Genomic DNA, 16259 nt, shown 5'->3' on the forward strand with positions numbered 1-16259 from the left:
ATTTCTCCCTCCCCCAGATTCCCCAGCCTCCGTTTTAAATACAATAGCTCCGTGCAACAAACCAAACCAAGTTACTGCGCAAGTTTTATTTTATTTCTGCGAGCCTGGCCGGCGGCCGGTGCCCCATCTTCTCTCACTCCACACGCTCCCTCCAGCGATCCCCCTCAGCCCACAGCAAAAAAGGAAAAAAAAAAAAAAAAAAGAAAAAGGAAAAAAAACAAAAAACAAAAAACCGTGGTTGTTAGTGCCGGAGGTGTGGGCGGCTGCTGTTGATCCGGGCTGGGCTACTGCTGCTAGTAGTTGGTCTCCGATTGGCCGCGCAGCCGGCAGGGAGAATCAGTCTAGGGAGGGGTGGGGGTGGGGGTGAGCTGGAGGGAGGGGGAGACAGAAAGAGGAGCTGGAAGCGGCAGCAACAGCAGCCAGGCATAAGGGGAAGACGCAGGCAGTGGGGCTTGGTATTGTGATCCTTCTTGAAGCGGAGTTCGCAGGGTGTGCGTGGTTGTGTGTGGTAGGGGGAGGGGTGCGGGGGAGGGTCGGGGGAGGAGGAGGAGGAGGATCTAGAAGCTGGGAGGAGGAGGAGCAGGAGGAGGGAGCGAGAGCGTGAGAGTGAGCAATAGAGAAAGTGAAGGAGAAGGGTAGGCAGTCTTAGGGGCGAGTATGCAGCACCAGCACCAGCAGCGCTAGCAGCGGTGGCAGGATTGTTCCCCCCCCCTCCCCGCTCCTCTCCCAGGGTCGCTCTGAGAAGAGAGAGAGAGAAAATTCCTTGCAACTCGCAGGGGAAGGGGAAAAAAGAAAAGGGAGAAACCAAATAAGTCGCCCCGCACCCAAGAAAAGAAGAGTTGACATCCGACTGCGCGGAGGAGGACCGCGGCGCACCAGTCCTTGGTCCTACTACTACTTACTGCCCTTTGTACTCGCAGCCCCATCGCCCCCGGGCCCTAAAATCCCTCCCGGCTTGGCTTGGCTGGGCTCTCCCTCTCCATTTTTAACTGCACGGGGGAACAGTGAAGAGAGGGTACCCATAGAGGAAAAAAAGAAATCTAGCGTGACGGAGCAGCCTGGGAACGCCGTCCGCCCGGCTGCTTTCTCCGCATCCTAAAGAAGCAAAAGAAGGGAGGGGAAGCTCGCTGGAGAGCGGGCCGGAGGGGGACCGTCACTGCCGCCACCGCCGCCGCTTCGCATCCCTGCGGCCGCCTGAGCGGGAGAGGAACCGGCCCCGCTGTTCTGCTCCTGCTCCTGCCGCTGCCTATATATATACACACATAGACACACGGACACACGCAGACCCTCCTCTCTGCATCCATCCCCTTGATCTCTCGGTCTGTTTTATTACTCCTGGTGCGAGTCCCGCGGACTCTTCGCTCCGCTATTTGTCATCATCGCTCTCTCTCCATTGGCGGGGAGGAGAGGTTGAGAAAGAGAAAGGGGGGTGGGGGTGGGGAAGGGAAAAGGGGGGAGGGTTGCGTGTGTGTGAGTCTGTGTGTATGTGTGTGGAAAACTGCCTGGAGTCGTCTCTCTCGCTGCTGCTGCTGCTGCTGCCGCCGCCGCTGCTCCTGCCACCGCCGCCTCCGGCTCCTCCTCGGCCCCTCTTCGCCTCCATGTGCCGGATAGGGAGAGCGCCGTGGACCCTGCTGCCGCTGCTAGCGCTGCTGGCGGCCCTGCACCAGGTAAAGGGCGCCTGGGGCGGACAGGCCGGCTGGCCCGGGGACGGACTAGGGGATGGGGACGGAAGGAGGGTGGGGTGTGGGCGGGTGGAGGCTCTGGGTCCCTTTGTTCCCCCGCACTGCTGCTCCGGTGCAGGGCGATGCACCCGGGAAGGGGTGGGAGGGACGGGGTTGCTGCACCGCTGCCTGTAGCGAAGAAGCTGTGAGTGCGGGCCGGGGAAAGGAGGAGGAGGAGGAGGAGCTGGGGTAGGGGCAGGGGGTTGTGGGCAAAGCAGGTTGTTTGTAGCCGCTGTTCTGGCAGTGCCCTAGGGGGATGGGGAGAGGATTGAAGCGGGTCACCCGGGCGCCCCTCTGGGGACTAGGGGATCTTTAGAAAAAAAGCTCCAGGGGGTAGTTGGGGAATTTCCATGCATTCCCTATTTTCCGCTTTCTAGCCCTCTTTTACTTTGCTCCATTTATATGTTTTGTCTTGTTCTCTGAAAATAAGGTGGGTAGTTTGTGATAGGGATTCCCCAGCTTCCCTTCTAACCTCCCCCCTCCAAATCTTTGCTCTCTCTCTGTCTGGGATGCAGAAGCAAAGCTGCACTTGCCTCTACTCTGACCCACAACCATCCCTGTGCCCAAGAGCAGCCTCCACCCTCCTTCAGCTTGATTTATTCCCGCAGAGTTATCTCCTGTACTCTTTCCACTTACTTGGGCAATTTCTCGTCTACCTCTCCCTAGGAAAACAAAACAAAACAAACAAAACAAACAAACAAAAAAACCTCGCACCCGTGTCCACCTTCATACTAGAAATCCTTGCCCTGTGTGGGAAGGAATAGTCCCGTCACGGGTTCGTAGTTTCTCGTCTCACCTCTCTTACATTTGTTCCCATCGCCCTCTTCCCACACAGCTTTGCTTGGGGAAGTCTGCGATGACCTGTCCTTTGACATGTGCCCTCGATTTTCTCTCTCTACATCCTATTCATTTTAGGACTCCCTCCAAATCTTCGTCACGTTCCTCTACACTCGGTCCGAGAGACCCAGAAAACAACCCGCTTTCTTTAGGGTATTCTCTTAATCAGTAAACACCTGCTCTTTTCTCTGGCCCCTTTCTTGCTTTGTGGTTTGAGCTTCTTAAACTTCTCGCCGGTCCTCGGACCACCTCCCCCCCCCCCCTTTCCTGGTGCTTCTCTCTCTTCTGGTGGAGGTGGGATTGCCTTGTCCCGTAAGACCGAGCTGTTCAGCCCATCCCTCCCCACGGCCCCTCTAATCCCATCCAGGGAATAGATAGCGTGCTTCTGCCGCCTCCCCTGGGGCCGGAGCTCCGACTCTTTGGCGCTGGGTCCTCTGGCAGCCTAGTTGGGAGGCTGGGAAAGAAAAAAGCCTTAGTCTCCCACCTCCCAACCACCTCTGGGCCCTAGAAGAGATATCCCGAACTCGGGTTAAGAGGCTGGATGTGCTTGTCCTGAATGTAGGGAAGAGGCTTCTCCTGGGGAAATGAATGGAAAAGGGGCTTCTGTTGCACAAAGGGAAAATCGGAACTGGGTGGGATCCCCCTAGGTGTGTTGAGGGTGAGAAACCACGCTGGGGGTTTGCTGTGCTAGGACAGATGGTGCAGCTCATCACCTCTTAATGGTCTTATTAGGGTTGGGGGCATTTCCTGCCCCAAAGTGCAGAGAAGAGCTGGTTCCTCCGGGACTACTCGGCTTGCTCTGTGTGTGGAGGGGAGTACTGAGTAGTCAGGGCATTCTCCCGCCCCTTCTTTATTTCTCCGGGGCAGGGGTGTTGCTGATTGTAGCTGCAGCCGCCCTCTAGAGGGGTGTGGGTTGGGCTAGTCTTTTGCGGAGTCTCTGTCCATGGTGCAGGCTAGCCCGGGGTCACTCAGTACCACCGCCTGCCTCTTTTCTTTCTCTAGTCCTCTAACCCGTTTCACTTGGTGCATTTCACATGCTTCTAGTTCTTGATAAGACCCCTCCTTCCCTTTTCTTTCTCTTTGGTCTCTCCTTTTGTTCTTTCCCTCCGGTACTCCTTTTCCCAGCCTACTGGTATCTTCCCACCTCCCCAGGTTCCCTAATTCTGGGTGAGGGATAAAGGGGTAGTTTTTATTAGATTAGGTCAAAACACATCAGTTCCAAATTTTTGTTCTCTGTAAATTCAGGGTGGGATTTCTTTTCATCTGGTGGAGTAGGGAAGGGGGGACGCGACACAGACCATTTGTCCCTGTCATTAGGCTATTTAGAGGCTCCTTATAACATAAAAGCTTTAGCACTTTACTCTTCTTCTAAAACTTAATTATTTCACCCTTTAAAAATGGAATTTGCCCAGGGATTTCTTCTTGGAGAAGGAAAAAAAAAAAAAAAAGCTAGGTTTGTCATTGGAGAGACGAAACTAACTTTCCTAAAAACCTTGTTTCACATTATTGGTACTAGTGTTTTGTGTGTGTGTGTGTGTGTGTGTGTGTGTGTGTGTGTGTTTAACGAAGCTTTAGAAATTTTTAAAACTTTCTATATCTTAGACATCACTCTAGTCAAAATATAGATCATTTAATAAATTTTCCCAGCATGAATTCCTGAAGAAAGCACGTATTTCCAATTTGCTTTTTATTTTAAATCAGTTTTAATTTAAAGTTAAGTGTGAAGTTAGGACAGGAAACTTGTTCCTGCCACTTGTTTGTTGATATTTCACAGTCTGGACAATTACTAAGTATATTATGGCTGGGGAAGTCTAATTTCCTCTTTAAGGAAAAAAAAAAAAAAAAAACAAACAAACAAACCCTAGGATATCTTTCTTGAAGTGAGTTTTGTTGTTAGTAAACTTCAAAATTGATTAGCTTTATAAGTCTGTTGTCAAGCCAGTTTTAACGTCTCTATTTCATTTCCCTCTGACTTCAACTTATTTTTAAAATACTATATATAGTAAGCACTGCATCTAATAAGCAAAGGATTCACCAGAACTTTTTTCCAAAGTATATTCTGTTGCTCCAAGTTTTAAGTTTCTTGTCTTAAGTTGTCATTTGTGATCTGTCATGTAAAACCACACATAACCTTTTACTGCAACTTGACAATTTTGTAACTCATGAGTAGTTTCAGTCAGACAGTTAACATTGAGTTATTTGAAAGGTCATTAGAAATGGCAATATGCTTAGTTTATGCAACAGAAGTTTTAGGATCAGGTGTACCATGTGTATTATACATCTGAGATTAGAAATGGCTTTGTGCTAATGTTCTTTTTTATACACAGAAACAACAGCACACTCTGGAAGGTAAGAATGGCCTTACCTTCATAAATCAGGCAACTGCTGCTAAAATTATTTTATTGGGGCAGGCCTGAGGGTGCACTTCAAAGAAAATAAAAATACCTATATGTTAATTTTAACTAAATATTGAATACAGCTTCTATATTACTTTGGAATGAAGGAATAGTAGCCATTTAAAAAAAAAAAATGTGTTTACCAGTTAATTAAACAATTGTCTTTTATTTTTTAAACTTTTTTCCTAAGCATTTCAGATCCTTAATCATTCTTTCAGTATTTTGTATGGATTGCTTTTAATTGAAGTGTAAGTTTTTGTATTTTGTGATATTTGATTTCAATTTATCCTTTTAAAAATATGTGTCACTGCCCCCAGGACACTGACTTTTGCTTGACTTAGGGTTATACATAGCTATAAACTTGAGTTTTTACAGCTTAAAGGAAGAATTAACCAGCTTCATTTCAAATATATGGCTTTTATTTTCATTTAAACTTGGGACTTTTGAATTCTAAACAAGTTTGTGATTAATCCCACTTCCCCATCTCACTCCTCCATCCCCTACAATCCACATGAATAACTCTGCATTTAAGTTAGGAACCTCTTTTTGTTTTCTAGTTCTGTTTTAATTGCTCAGTGTTTTAATTTAAGTGTACTTGCTTTGGGGGGTTAGGAGGCAGTAAATTATGCTGAGATGTTAACTGAAACTCCTTTCTATTGTTCCTTTGTTTTTCACTTTATCCTTATGTTCTGTCTTATATGATGTATTTGGAGACCTAAAGTGTATATTCTAAGGATGTTTTCTTAAGTTAGAAAAATAATATTTTTCCTTTTTATCAGCCTATTTTGTAGTTATGTCAGTTCCATAAAACAGTCCAGAAGGAGGAGAATGAGTCAGAATGAGCAAATCTAGACTACAATAAGCTTGGTAAACCTTGAATATAAAATATATCCTTGGTCCTTACTTTTCATTGATTTGTATAATATACATACATATGGAGGGAAGGAAAAATAAATCTATAAATAAGCATAAATGCTTTTCTCCTCTTTATAGTCATGAATATAGTCATGAATATAGCCCATTCATTTCTGTAGCACATATGATCATTACATATGTGAAGTCTGAATAGGATGGGATAATTTAAAAAACAAAACAATAGAATTACCTTGAATGTTTGGAGATAACTTTTTGAAAGAGTAAATTGTTTTAAAATGAAAATTAAATTAATTACAAGACTAGAAGTTCTTGATGTATGATATTTTTTTCACTTTTTTGAAACCCACTTTTTTTTTCCTCTAAGGAAGTTTTTAACTGGAATTAAAGTGGAAAATTCTCTTTTTAAACTGTTTAAAACTGTTATTATTATTTTAGAAGCATATAGCTTGAACATCTTTTAAAATATATTTCAGATGATAGTTCATTACATCTGACCTGCCCTTAAATTTATTCATTTTTTTCATTCAGATTTTTAAATTTGTTGTGCCTCATTAAACTTCAGGATTTTTATTGAGGTAATATCAAGACTTAAAGCAAAGTTAAGCTTGCTTTAAAATCTTTTTTGATCTAAATTGACTCAATTTTCTTCCTGTTTTCAAGAGGATTTTCTCAAATTAAATTTAGTTTGATTTTCAGAAATTACTTATTAATTAAGATGTGCAATATATCATGTATGTGAACATATATATCTACATATACACAAACACATTATGAACTTTTGATAAGCTAAATTAATGATATTTGTGTTTGTATAATTTTGACTCAAATGTGAATAGTCAAATATGATTAAGATCTCTTGCTTATGACTTTTATCCACTATTTTAGAAAGAGGAGGGATCTAAAATTTTATTTTTATCAGTTGAATAAACATTTCATGTCCACTATAATTATAATAACCCTGTAGCCTCTTCTAGGAATCTTGTATTGGTTTAAGAATCATTAGGAAACAAGCAAGATAAAAGAAACAACTAGTAATCTTATGCCATCATTTATTTTCTAAAATCACAAATGCCAGGAAAATGTGACAAATTTGTTTTATATATTTTTGTTACATACCCAATTCAAGTTAGGTAATATAAACAGGTGCTCTTATTGTCTACTCTTTGCAAGGCAGGCCCCATGTTAGAAAAACTTCCAAATTTCCCTCTTTCTGTTAAGGGTATCACTATCTTCCTTATCTATCTGTCATTTCCCTACCACATTATCCAATTAGTTGCCAAGCATTATTAATTCCATATAGTTCTAACATCTTTTCCATTTATACCCGCTTCACTCCCTGTGCTACCTACTTTAGGCCTTATTATCTTTTGCCTGGACTACCTTCTAATTGTTCTCCCTAATTCCAGGCTTTCTTCTCTAATCAGATCCCAAAATAATTTTCATAAGGCAAATCTCTGAATAAGTGACTCCCATACTCAAGAACTCAATTGCTCAAGGATAAAGTATAACTCCTCAAACTGCAGTTTGTGGCCTTTCTTGGGTTGTTTCTTAATTACCTTTCCAGGCAATGAACTAATAGTTCTCTGAAATCAGGATTCAGATCCCTTGCTTCCCTATAATTGCATTATCTGTTTGCTCATATCTGGAATATACTCTGTCCTCATTTTAACCTCTTGGGGTCTTTGTATTTGTTTTCCTTTCAAGACTGGGACATGGTCGCATCTCCCCCATGATGGTCTTTGTCACACCTCTAATTATTTCAGCTCTTTCTCTCCTTAATTTACCATATTCCTGATATAGATTTCTAATAGATTGTAAACTCCTTGAGGGCAGGAACATTTTTGTTTTTGTCATAATTCTGTTGACTTCCCTAGTTCTTTTCATGTTATAGTGCTAATAAGTGTTTGTTGAATTTAACTTTTTAACTTTTTTTTTTTATATGGTGACTTCGGGATTTTGTTTTGTTTTTTACTATTTATTTATCTTCCATGGCATACCATAATGGGGGAGGGAGGGCACATAATGAAGGCTCAACTAATGCTTTTTATTGTATCTGGAACATAAGAGATTTTGGGGAGATTAAATTACTCAGGTTTTGTAGTCAGTATTATGTGGTGGAAAGATTTCCTATCAGCAGAGGAGTTTAGAGGTCTGTGTTCTAGTCCTGTCTATGCCAATAATTATGACTGGATAAATCACTTTTATTTTCTCAGTTTTAGTATCCTCATTTATAAAATGAGATGTTTGGACTTGAAAATATTGAAGGAAATTTTTTTCAGCCCTAAGATTATCTAGTTCATAAAAAGAAATTTCAATCGTAACTACTTAGGATGATGCCTGTTTTTATTGTTTATTTTGGAAAGAATACAACTTTACTTTTGAACTTACAATGATTGAATCTTTAAATCAAAAAATATTTTTAAAAATAGTAAAGTAATAGAGTGATAATTCTGGACTTTATTGACAGAAGTTACTTGCTGTCCTTTGAATATGACATTTCATCTCCTACTCTCATAATTTACATGGCTATACCCTCTTAGAATTCCTAACTTCCTTTAAGGCTTTACTTAAAGGCCACACCCTCCTCAGTGAAACATTTCCTGATTCCATTAAATTCTCCATTAGTTTCTCTTTAGATCACCATGTCTATCTTTATTTTCATATGTTGTATCCCACTAGTAGAAATAAGCTCTTGAGGGCAAAGACCATTTATTTTATTTTTATGCTTACTGCCTATCACACTTCCTTGTATGGAGTAAATAAATAAATGATAATCAGATAGGATTAAATTGGATTGGAAAGTTTAAGATGTATGTTTGTCAAGATTTTTTTAAGCCAGCTTTTAAAAAAATGTTCTTGAAAGGAAGGTGAATTTTTTGAGAGAGTATTCGTATTTAATAACATATATTAAAAAATATAATTTATTATGTCATTACTTTAAAAATGTATCATTTAATTGAGATGGTTAATACCTGCCACCAATGAAGTTGTACAGCTGAAGAGAAGGAAGAAAATAAGCATATTTCAAGCAACTTCAATAGGCTACTGAGTTTTAAGTACTTTACAAATATCTCATTTGAGTTCCCACAACAATCCTGGGATATAAATACTATTAATATTTCTATTTGACAGCTGAAGAAACTGAGGCAAACTTGCACAGAGTCACAGCTAATAAGTGACTGATGGCAGATTTGAACTTGAGTCTCTGACTCCAAGCTCAGTGCTCTATCCTCTGAGGCTTCTAACTGCTTTTGCTCAGGTCTTTTCATTAAGTAAGTAAGTGTGACTGAAAAAGTTTGTTTCCAATGAAAAACTTTTCTAGATTTAGCTAGGCTAATTCTTGAACTTCTATTCAAATCATTTCCAATTTGTTAGAAAAACCTTATTAACCATACTTAGTGCATGATCAGAAGTATCAGAACACCAGTGTTGGAGAAAACAAAATACTCAGGAGACAAATCTTTTAGCTATTCCTTTGTTATCCTGTAAATAATAATCCTTGTTGAAAACAAAAGCAACCAAGGAAAGGGATCATGAAGCTATCAGTCTCTTTTTCAAAGACAATAAGTGTTAGATTGAAGAATATAAAAGCTCTGAAAAGTTCCAAAGAATGGCAGCTGCAGTGATCCTCAGAATAAAGCTGAATTAAGAAAATCAGAATACTTCTTTTGAGGAAGAAAGAAAATTGGGAGAGATGATGAGACAACCTGGAATTTCATAGGGGGCACTGAATTTAGAGTCAGGAGGACTATGTTTCTAATCCCCAAAAGAATACAAGTCCTTCCCTAATTGATAAATGGTCAAAGGATATGGATAAGTGGTTTTCCAATTAAGAAATCAAAACAATACTGTTTTAAGAATTACTTTGAGCAAATAAGTGATTTTGAGTATTATAAATATCCATAATTAATTATAAATGACTTATAAATATGCTATCTGCATCTGGAGAAAGAATATAGATAGAAATATGAATAGGATAATTTTATCACATGTTTATGTATGTTTCTATGTATGTAGCTGTTTGTGCCTAATGGTAGGAGAAAAAAAGGAAAAAGTTCTGCTATAGTTTGATTATATATTTGAAAGGAATAACAATGGATTTGCAGTTTCATATGCAATCATATTTTTATTATAGCAGTACTTGTTTATTCCACATAAAAATTTTTTTAAAACATTTTAAATAATTAAAAAAAATCTCACACTAATAGCTGTATGACCCTGAGCTAATCACTTTAGTCTGGGTCTCAGTTTCTTTATTTATATTTGAGAACCTCTAAAGTCCTTTTCATCTCTGGACTTTTAATCCTATGATAACTGACAGAAAACTATTCCATCATGAAAGCTATTGGTAATATGAACCAGAATCACTCCAGATGGCAGAACAGGATGAACTATGGAAGTGGGCTGGGATGAATTCATGACTACATAGTGATGGATGGATCCGGAATTATTATTATTGAGGAAAACTTGTGAATGTTCAGCAATGACATTACAAAAGAGTATATTCCATATTAGAGGATGAGCTTCTGCTAACAGAGAAAAAATACTGTATTGATTACGTATTTATGTTCATTAATATGGTTTATAACTTTATTTCTCTATTCACCCTATAATTTTGTTGTATTATAGCAGGAGTATGGGCTAAGGTAGATGGTTTCAAGAATTTGGAGCCTAATAGCTTGACTATGCATATGGAAATCCAAAAAAAGTTGTGAGTTCTACAATTGACTGTTAAGAAAAGCTAACATTTGTATCCTAATTAAAAGCTTGTGAAATGTTTTGCATATATTGTCTTTTTGATACCATACCAACAAAGTGTCCACTGTTACATTGAGTCAGATGAGTTATCTGTCATGGTCTTTCTTATCCACCTCCAACATTAAGAAGTAACGATGAATTTTACTATATCTTCCAGGTCCTTTTGAGCAAAGTAGAAAGAAGTGTTACTTATAAATACAGTGTGGTATGATTTGCTTTGATCCTTAAATGACTCACTTTTTCCAACCATATGGACCCTAGCCTATTACTACCTTCTGATCTTGCGCTTTTTATCCATGCCCTCTCATATATTTGCTATATGTGGTCATCCCAAGAGGCTGACCTCCTTTCTTAAGACTCGTTGATTTTTCACAGATATTAGTGGTATTAGTAAAGTACACACACCTTCCATCCATTTGTTACTCCTTATTCTCTCTGTGATGAAATTTGTCTCCCAGACTATACAGCTCTTTGGAATCTTTTGACACTTGATAAATCATTGGTTATGTGTCATAAACCTGTTCTTACCCTCTATGCTTCTCTTCATAGACTATAATATCTTTAAAAAACACTTAGCACAGTACCTGACAAATAGTAGACACAATGTTTATTGACTAAATGAAATTTTATAGGTTTTTAAATTTTTCTTATTAAAATTTGTTCATCTCTAATTCTCTAATACAATAAAACTAGACATTGGAGGAGGAAAACTACTCAGTAATATTTTGGGAATGTTGAGTAGATAGAATACAAAATTGAATATGTTGCTTGTGTTTGTGCTTTTCCTCAAACAGCTCATTTCTACGATTTTCATAAATTTGTCAATAATAAAGTAACGAAGAAATATCAGTACTGCTAGTTTGCATATATTAGGTATTTCTAAATGTTTGATTAATGAAGTTTTGTCTTTCCCTGAGTTTTTGAAGAAAGAAATGACAGGGATGTGTGTGTGTGTGTGTGTGTGTGTGTGTGTGTGTGTGTGTGTGTACATACACATATCTCAAGAAATATTGGGGTCTTTGATCATTATTGTAGTAATTGCAAAAAGAGAGTGGAAAAGTGAACTAATTGTTTTCTTCCTGAAGACACATTGTACATTTATACAAATATACAAATTATTTCTTTAGGACTTTAGTGCAGGCCTCTTACATATTAATGATCTTGGGATGTATTTGTGAAGACTACTCAGCCCATTATATTTTAATTACCTTCTCTTGCTATTTAGAGCATTTTAAGAATTGTTTGACTTTCAGTACACAATTATTCCATGCACCTTATGAGAACATTTATTGCCAGAGGAGAATACCCAGCAAAGATAAACATATTAACTGCCATTTCTTCTTCTCTTTTTCCTTTTATTTTTCTTGTGACACTTTCTTTTTCATTTTTAGGAAAATAGTGTTAAATAACTGAGAAATCCAGAAGAGACTATTTATAATCATTCAGTTTTGTCTGACTCTTCATGATCCCATTTGGTTCGGATTTTCTTGGCAAACATACTGGAGTGTTTTGCCATTTCCATATCACATTAAATATCTTGCCTAGAGTCACACTGGTAAGTGTCTGAGGCCAGATTTGAAATAGGGTCTTCCTGACTCCAGACCCCACACTCTCCATTATACACCTAGCTGTCCTAATCAAGGATAAAGGTTACAGTACTTGTTTTGATAGAAAGTTTAAATTTGTATCCTTGTTGATAAACTTTTTATATAGTTGACCTTAGAATCTCTGCAACTATGGAATTTTTGCTTGGTTTTGTTTTGCTGTTATGAAGAGACTGCCCTATGTTTTCTACTTAGTTGAAATGTTGATAGGCATCATGTAGATTTTGAGTGAAAGCTGGCACCTTGAATTCACTCATGGAAAGCTTTTTCTTTTATCTGGAGTATTTTGCAGAGTTAACTGTAGTGATCCAACAAGTTTGAGGAAAATGTAATGATATGTTGATGATTCAAATAAAATAGAATAACTTCTAATAACTCTTAAAATATAAAATCACCTTTTAAAAGCAAATATTCATGCTCCATATGTTTCTCTGAAGCAGATAGATATATATTTTTCTGTGCCTAATTGGGAAGAAAAAATGAATGAGAGGACTGTCCTAAATTTTGAAACGTGTTGATGGTACTTTTCATGTTTGAATGATTTTAATTCATTTTTCTCCCTGAATTGATTGGTCATCTCTCTTTTAAACTTATATTTCGCTGTTTAAATCTCTACATGTTAAACAACAAACATGTATACACATATATTCTGTAATGGGGTGGATTTTAGAAATGGGAGGAAAGTATGTGTGTGTGTTGTATGAAATAAGTATTTTGCAAATCATAAAAGCATTATACAATTCTAAGTTTGTAGTGTTTGGGGTAGAGAAGGTACATAAGCTGTTTTATTTGCCTCTGAGTAAGTCTAGAACTATTTGTAATTTGATCCTCACTTAGTGGGTGGATACCCTTGATATGGTTGTGATTCTTAACAAAAGGTCTCTCCTTGGTTGGGGGACATATGAGACAGGCTTTGAAGCAGATGATTAAAAATCATTAATTGTGTTACCTTGAAAAAGAATTTAACTTATTCAGGATTTCACCTCACTCTGGGCACGTTTCTTTTGTTTCTGTTTTTTATAGTGTGGTCCCTCTACTTCAAAAATTATTTCTCCATTATCTAGAGACTACTGATGTATGCAGCACAAAGTTCATACTTTCTGGTAAAGTAAATAGGATTAGTGTGCTCTGGGCCAAAATAGTAATCTTTTGATGTTCTTCTGGTATCTACCTCAGATCATAGTCCATTCTCACTTTTTGTTTCCTATTTCTAATTCTTCTGATCCTGCATTCCAGGGCTTACTTTCTTTGGGCTAGTTTATTTGCCTCAAAATAGAATTGGGCTGAAATGTTTAATAGTTGAAAAATACAGAAGATTTTTGGCCTAGAAGGTGAATGGGGAAGGTTAGAGAGGAAGTCTTAGGTAGTTGATCACAGGGGGACATTCTTTACAACCCAGGGTCCTGAATGTTTATAGGGTCAGAGCTTTATAAACATTTTTCTTTTTAGTGCAGTTTTCTTAAACAGATAATTGTCTATTTCTAGTAGCAATGGAAATGCTTTTCTGTCAAGAACAAAATCAGTGTATTGTTTCCTCTTAGACCTTTAAGAAGAGATAAAAATGTGGGATAGGATAGAAACATAAATGCCCTTTTGGCCTCAAGTCTTGAGACTTACAGTTTGGGAAATAATAGATTGTAATCTTTTCAGTGTTACTTAATACTCAAATAGATCTTAGTAGTGACCTACTTCCCATTAAATAAGGCTCTAAATAGTGCATTTAAAAAAATGCAAAGGACATTAAGGAGTTAGTCATTGTTTTAGATTACAATGCCATCAACCGTTTAGGCTTTTGTACAAGGATTTTTCAGCACTTGGTATCTGGGAACAGAGTATAGCCCTTTGTTTCTTTTTAAAGAAAATCTGAGGGGTTTCTTGGGAAGGGATAAAGAAGTCTCTCTATTCATGTCCTAGGATCTTTGTTTCCTTGGGAATTGTTTCAGTTTATAATGGTTGTTTAGTAGATATAGCATGTAACTCAAGGATTCCATGCATAATAATACAGACTTTTAAAATCCTGATTCTGAACATAATTGACCACCCAGGATTTATTTGTTTCAAGGATACTTTAAAAGGCATTTTTCCTATGTCCCTTATGGTATTTAGCTTTTGGACATAATTATATAATGTTTTAAATAAAAATCTCAACTCTGTATTTCACTTAGATAGTATCATGTTACAGATCTATCACATGTGTTGTACTTTTTTTTTTTTTTTTAAAAGTATTAAGCATTTTTTCTCATGTTTTTAAGCAGTTTTCTTTCTCATATTTTTAAGCAGTTTTCTTTCTCATGTTTTTTTTTCCAGTTCTGATTTTTCTTGTATAACATAACAAATATGGAAATATTTTAAAAGGAAAAGAAAAAAGGGAAAATCTTAAAAGGCTTGTACCTGCTTGATGTATATCAGATTGTTTGCTGTCTTAGGGGAGGTTGCAAAATTTGGAACACAAAGTTTCCTAAACATGAATATTGAAAACTTTCTTTACATATATTTGGAAAAATAAAATGCTATTTAAAAAAAAATTATTAAGGAGTCTGGAATACCCAAAGCAGATTTTATTATGTAATATCAGATTTACAGTTTTTTCTTACATGTTTTGTTTGATAACCATATCCAAATAGTAGCTTTTAAAAAAAGTATCCAAAAAGATATTTTTGGACAATGTAATAAGAGAAATTTACTTGCTATGTTATTTTAAAATAAACGTCAAGCTATCACATGTTCTGACATAGACTGAACTTATTGATTCTCTAAAGGTGTATAAAGCTCGGTAACAACAGAAGTATTTGTGGATTATCTGTAAATACTGGTTCAAATAGATAGTTGTCCATTTCATGGAGACTGACCTTATTTCCACTTCTTTTCTTTCTGGTATTCCTTTAAATTCTAAGAGCCAAAATTGTGGTCCTGGTTGTGGTCTGGACAATTCTATTTTTGAAAGCTTTGGTAACTCTTTTAAGTGACTTGTGATTTTTTGTTGTTGTTAAGTTGTTTAGTTTGTGCTTGATTCTTCACGACCCCATTTGGGGTGTTCTTGGCAGAAATCTGGAGTGGTTTGCCACTTCCTTCTTCAACTTATTTTACAGATGGGAGAACTGAGCATATAGAGCTAGTAAGCGTCTGAGGTTTGATTTGAATTTAGGAAGATGAGTTTTCCTCCCTCTATCCATTGTGCCACCTACCTTCCCCTTTGGCTATTCAGCTACAATAAACTTTAGAGAATTTTGTTCAAAAGTATTCTTGTCTGAAAAATTCAGTGTATTTTCCCCAAGTTATCTAACTTAAGGCTATAGAATTGCTTGGATATGGAGAGAAAACACTAGTTTTTAGTTAGTATTAGAGGTTTTTTTATATTCTTGTCTTTTTCCTGCTTCAATATTGTATGTGAGCTGCATAAAGGCTACTGAGAGGACTTACTATCTTAGCATCCTCTAAAGTAATGGATTTCTTTATATATAGTCCATGGTCAGCAAATATGTTTATTTCAATGTCTGATCGTGTTTTACTGATTTCTGGGCCATCACCAGTTGCTTTGACTTTTACCACTGAATTTTAGTGACTCAGGAAGCACATGCACACGCCTGTGTGTGTTTGTGTGTGTGTGTGCGCGCACCTGTGTGTGTTTGTGTGTGTCTGTGTCTGTTGATTTGGAAACAGCCTCACCTAAATCCAATTCATCAATGAGTCAAGACTTCACCATGTGATATCATTTGTCTTCTTTGAAAATGAAATACCAGCGGCAACAATAATATGTTTTTATTTGAATTCTCTTTATAAAAGTTCCAAAAGAGATATGAGTAGTCCTTACAAATTTTTAAAAACATACTGAGAATTTGTATTGTTTTAAAATAGTAAATATGTTTGAGAGAGGATGATATACAGTGAATAAAGGGCTAGCCTTTGGAATCAAGAATGGTTGGGTTCAGATCCTGACAAATACTGAATTTACATAATCACAGTTGAATCATAGATTGTAGGTTACTATACATTATGTATTAAGTTTATATTTCTGGTCCTCTGAATCCCCTTCCCTGTTTCCCTTTCCAAGAACAAAATATATATGC

General features: G+C 37.7%; 1 protein-coding gene across 1 annotated transcript in view; it reads left to right on the forward strand.

Annotated features, from left to right (window-relative positions):
• Positions 1 to 1059: 1059 nt before the first annotated feature.
• The window catches only part of CDH2 (cadherin 2), a 253206-nt gene continuing 238006 nt past the window's right edge, over positions 1060 to 16259 (forward strand). Inside the window, exon 1 of the mRNA XM_051970303.1 lies at positions 1060 to 1667. Coding sequence (XP_051826263.1) covers positions 1485 to 1667 — 183 coding nt within the window. The 5' untranslated portion in view covers positions 1060 to 1484. The remainder of the gene's footprint in view (positions 1668 to 16259) is intronic.

Source organism: Antechinus flavipes, chromosome 1 (assembly GCF_016432865.1).
Source record: "Antechinus flavipes isolate AdamAnt ecotype Samford, QLD, Australia chromosome 1, AdamAnt_v2, whole genome shotgun sequence".
Lineage (NCBI taxonomy): Eukaryota > Metazoa > Chordata > Mammalia > Dasyuromorphia > Dasyuridae > Antechinus > Antechinus flavipes.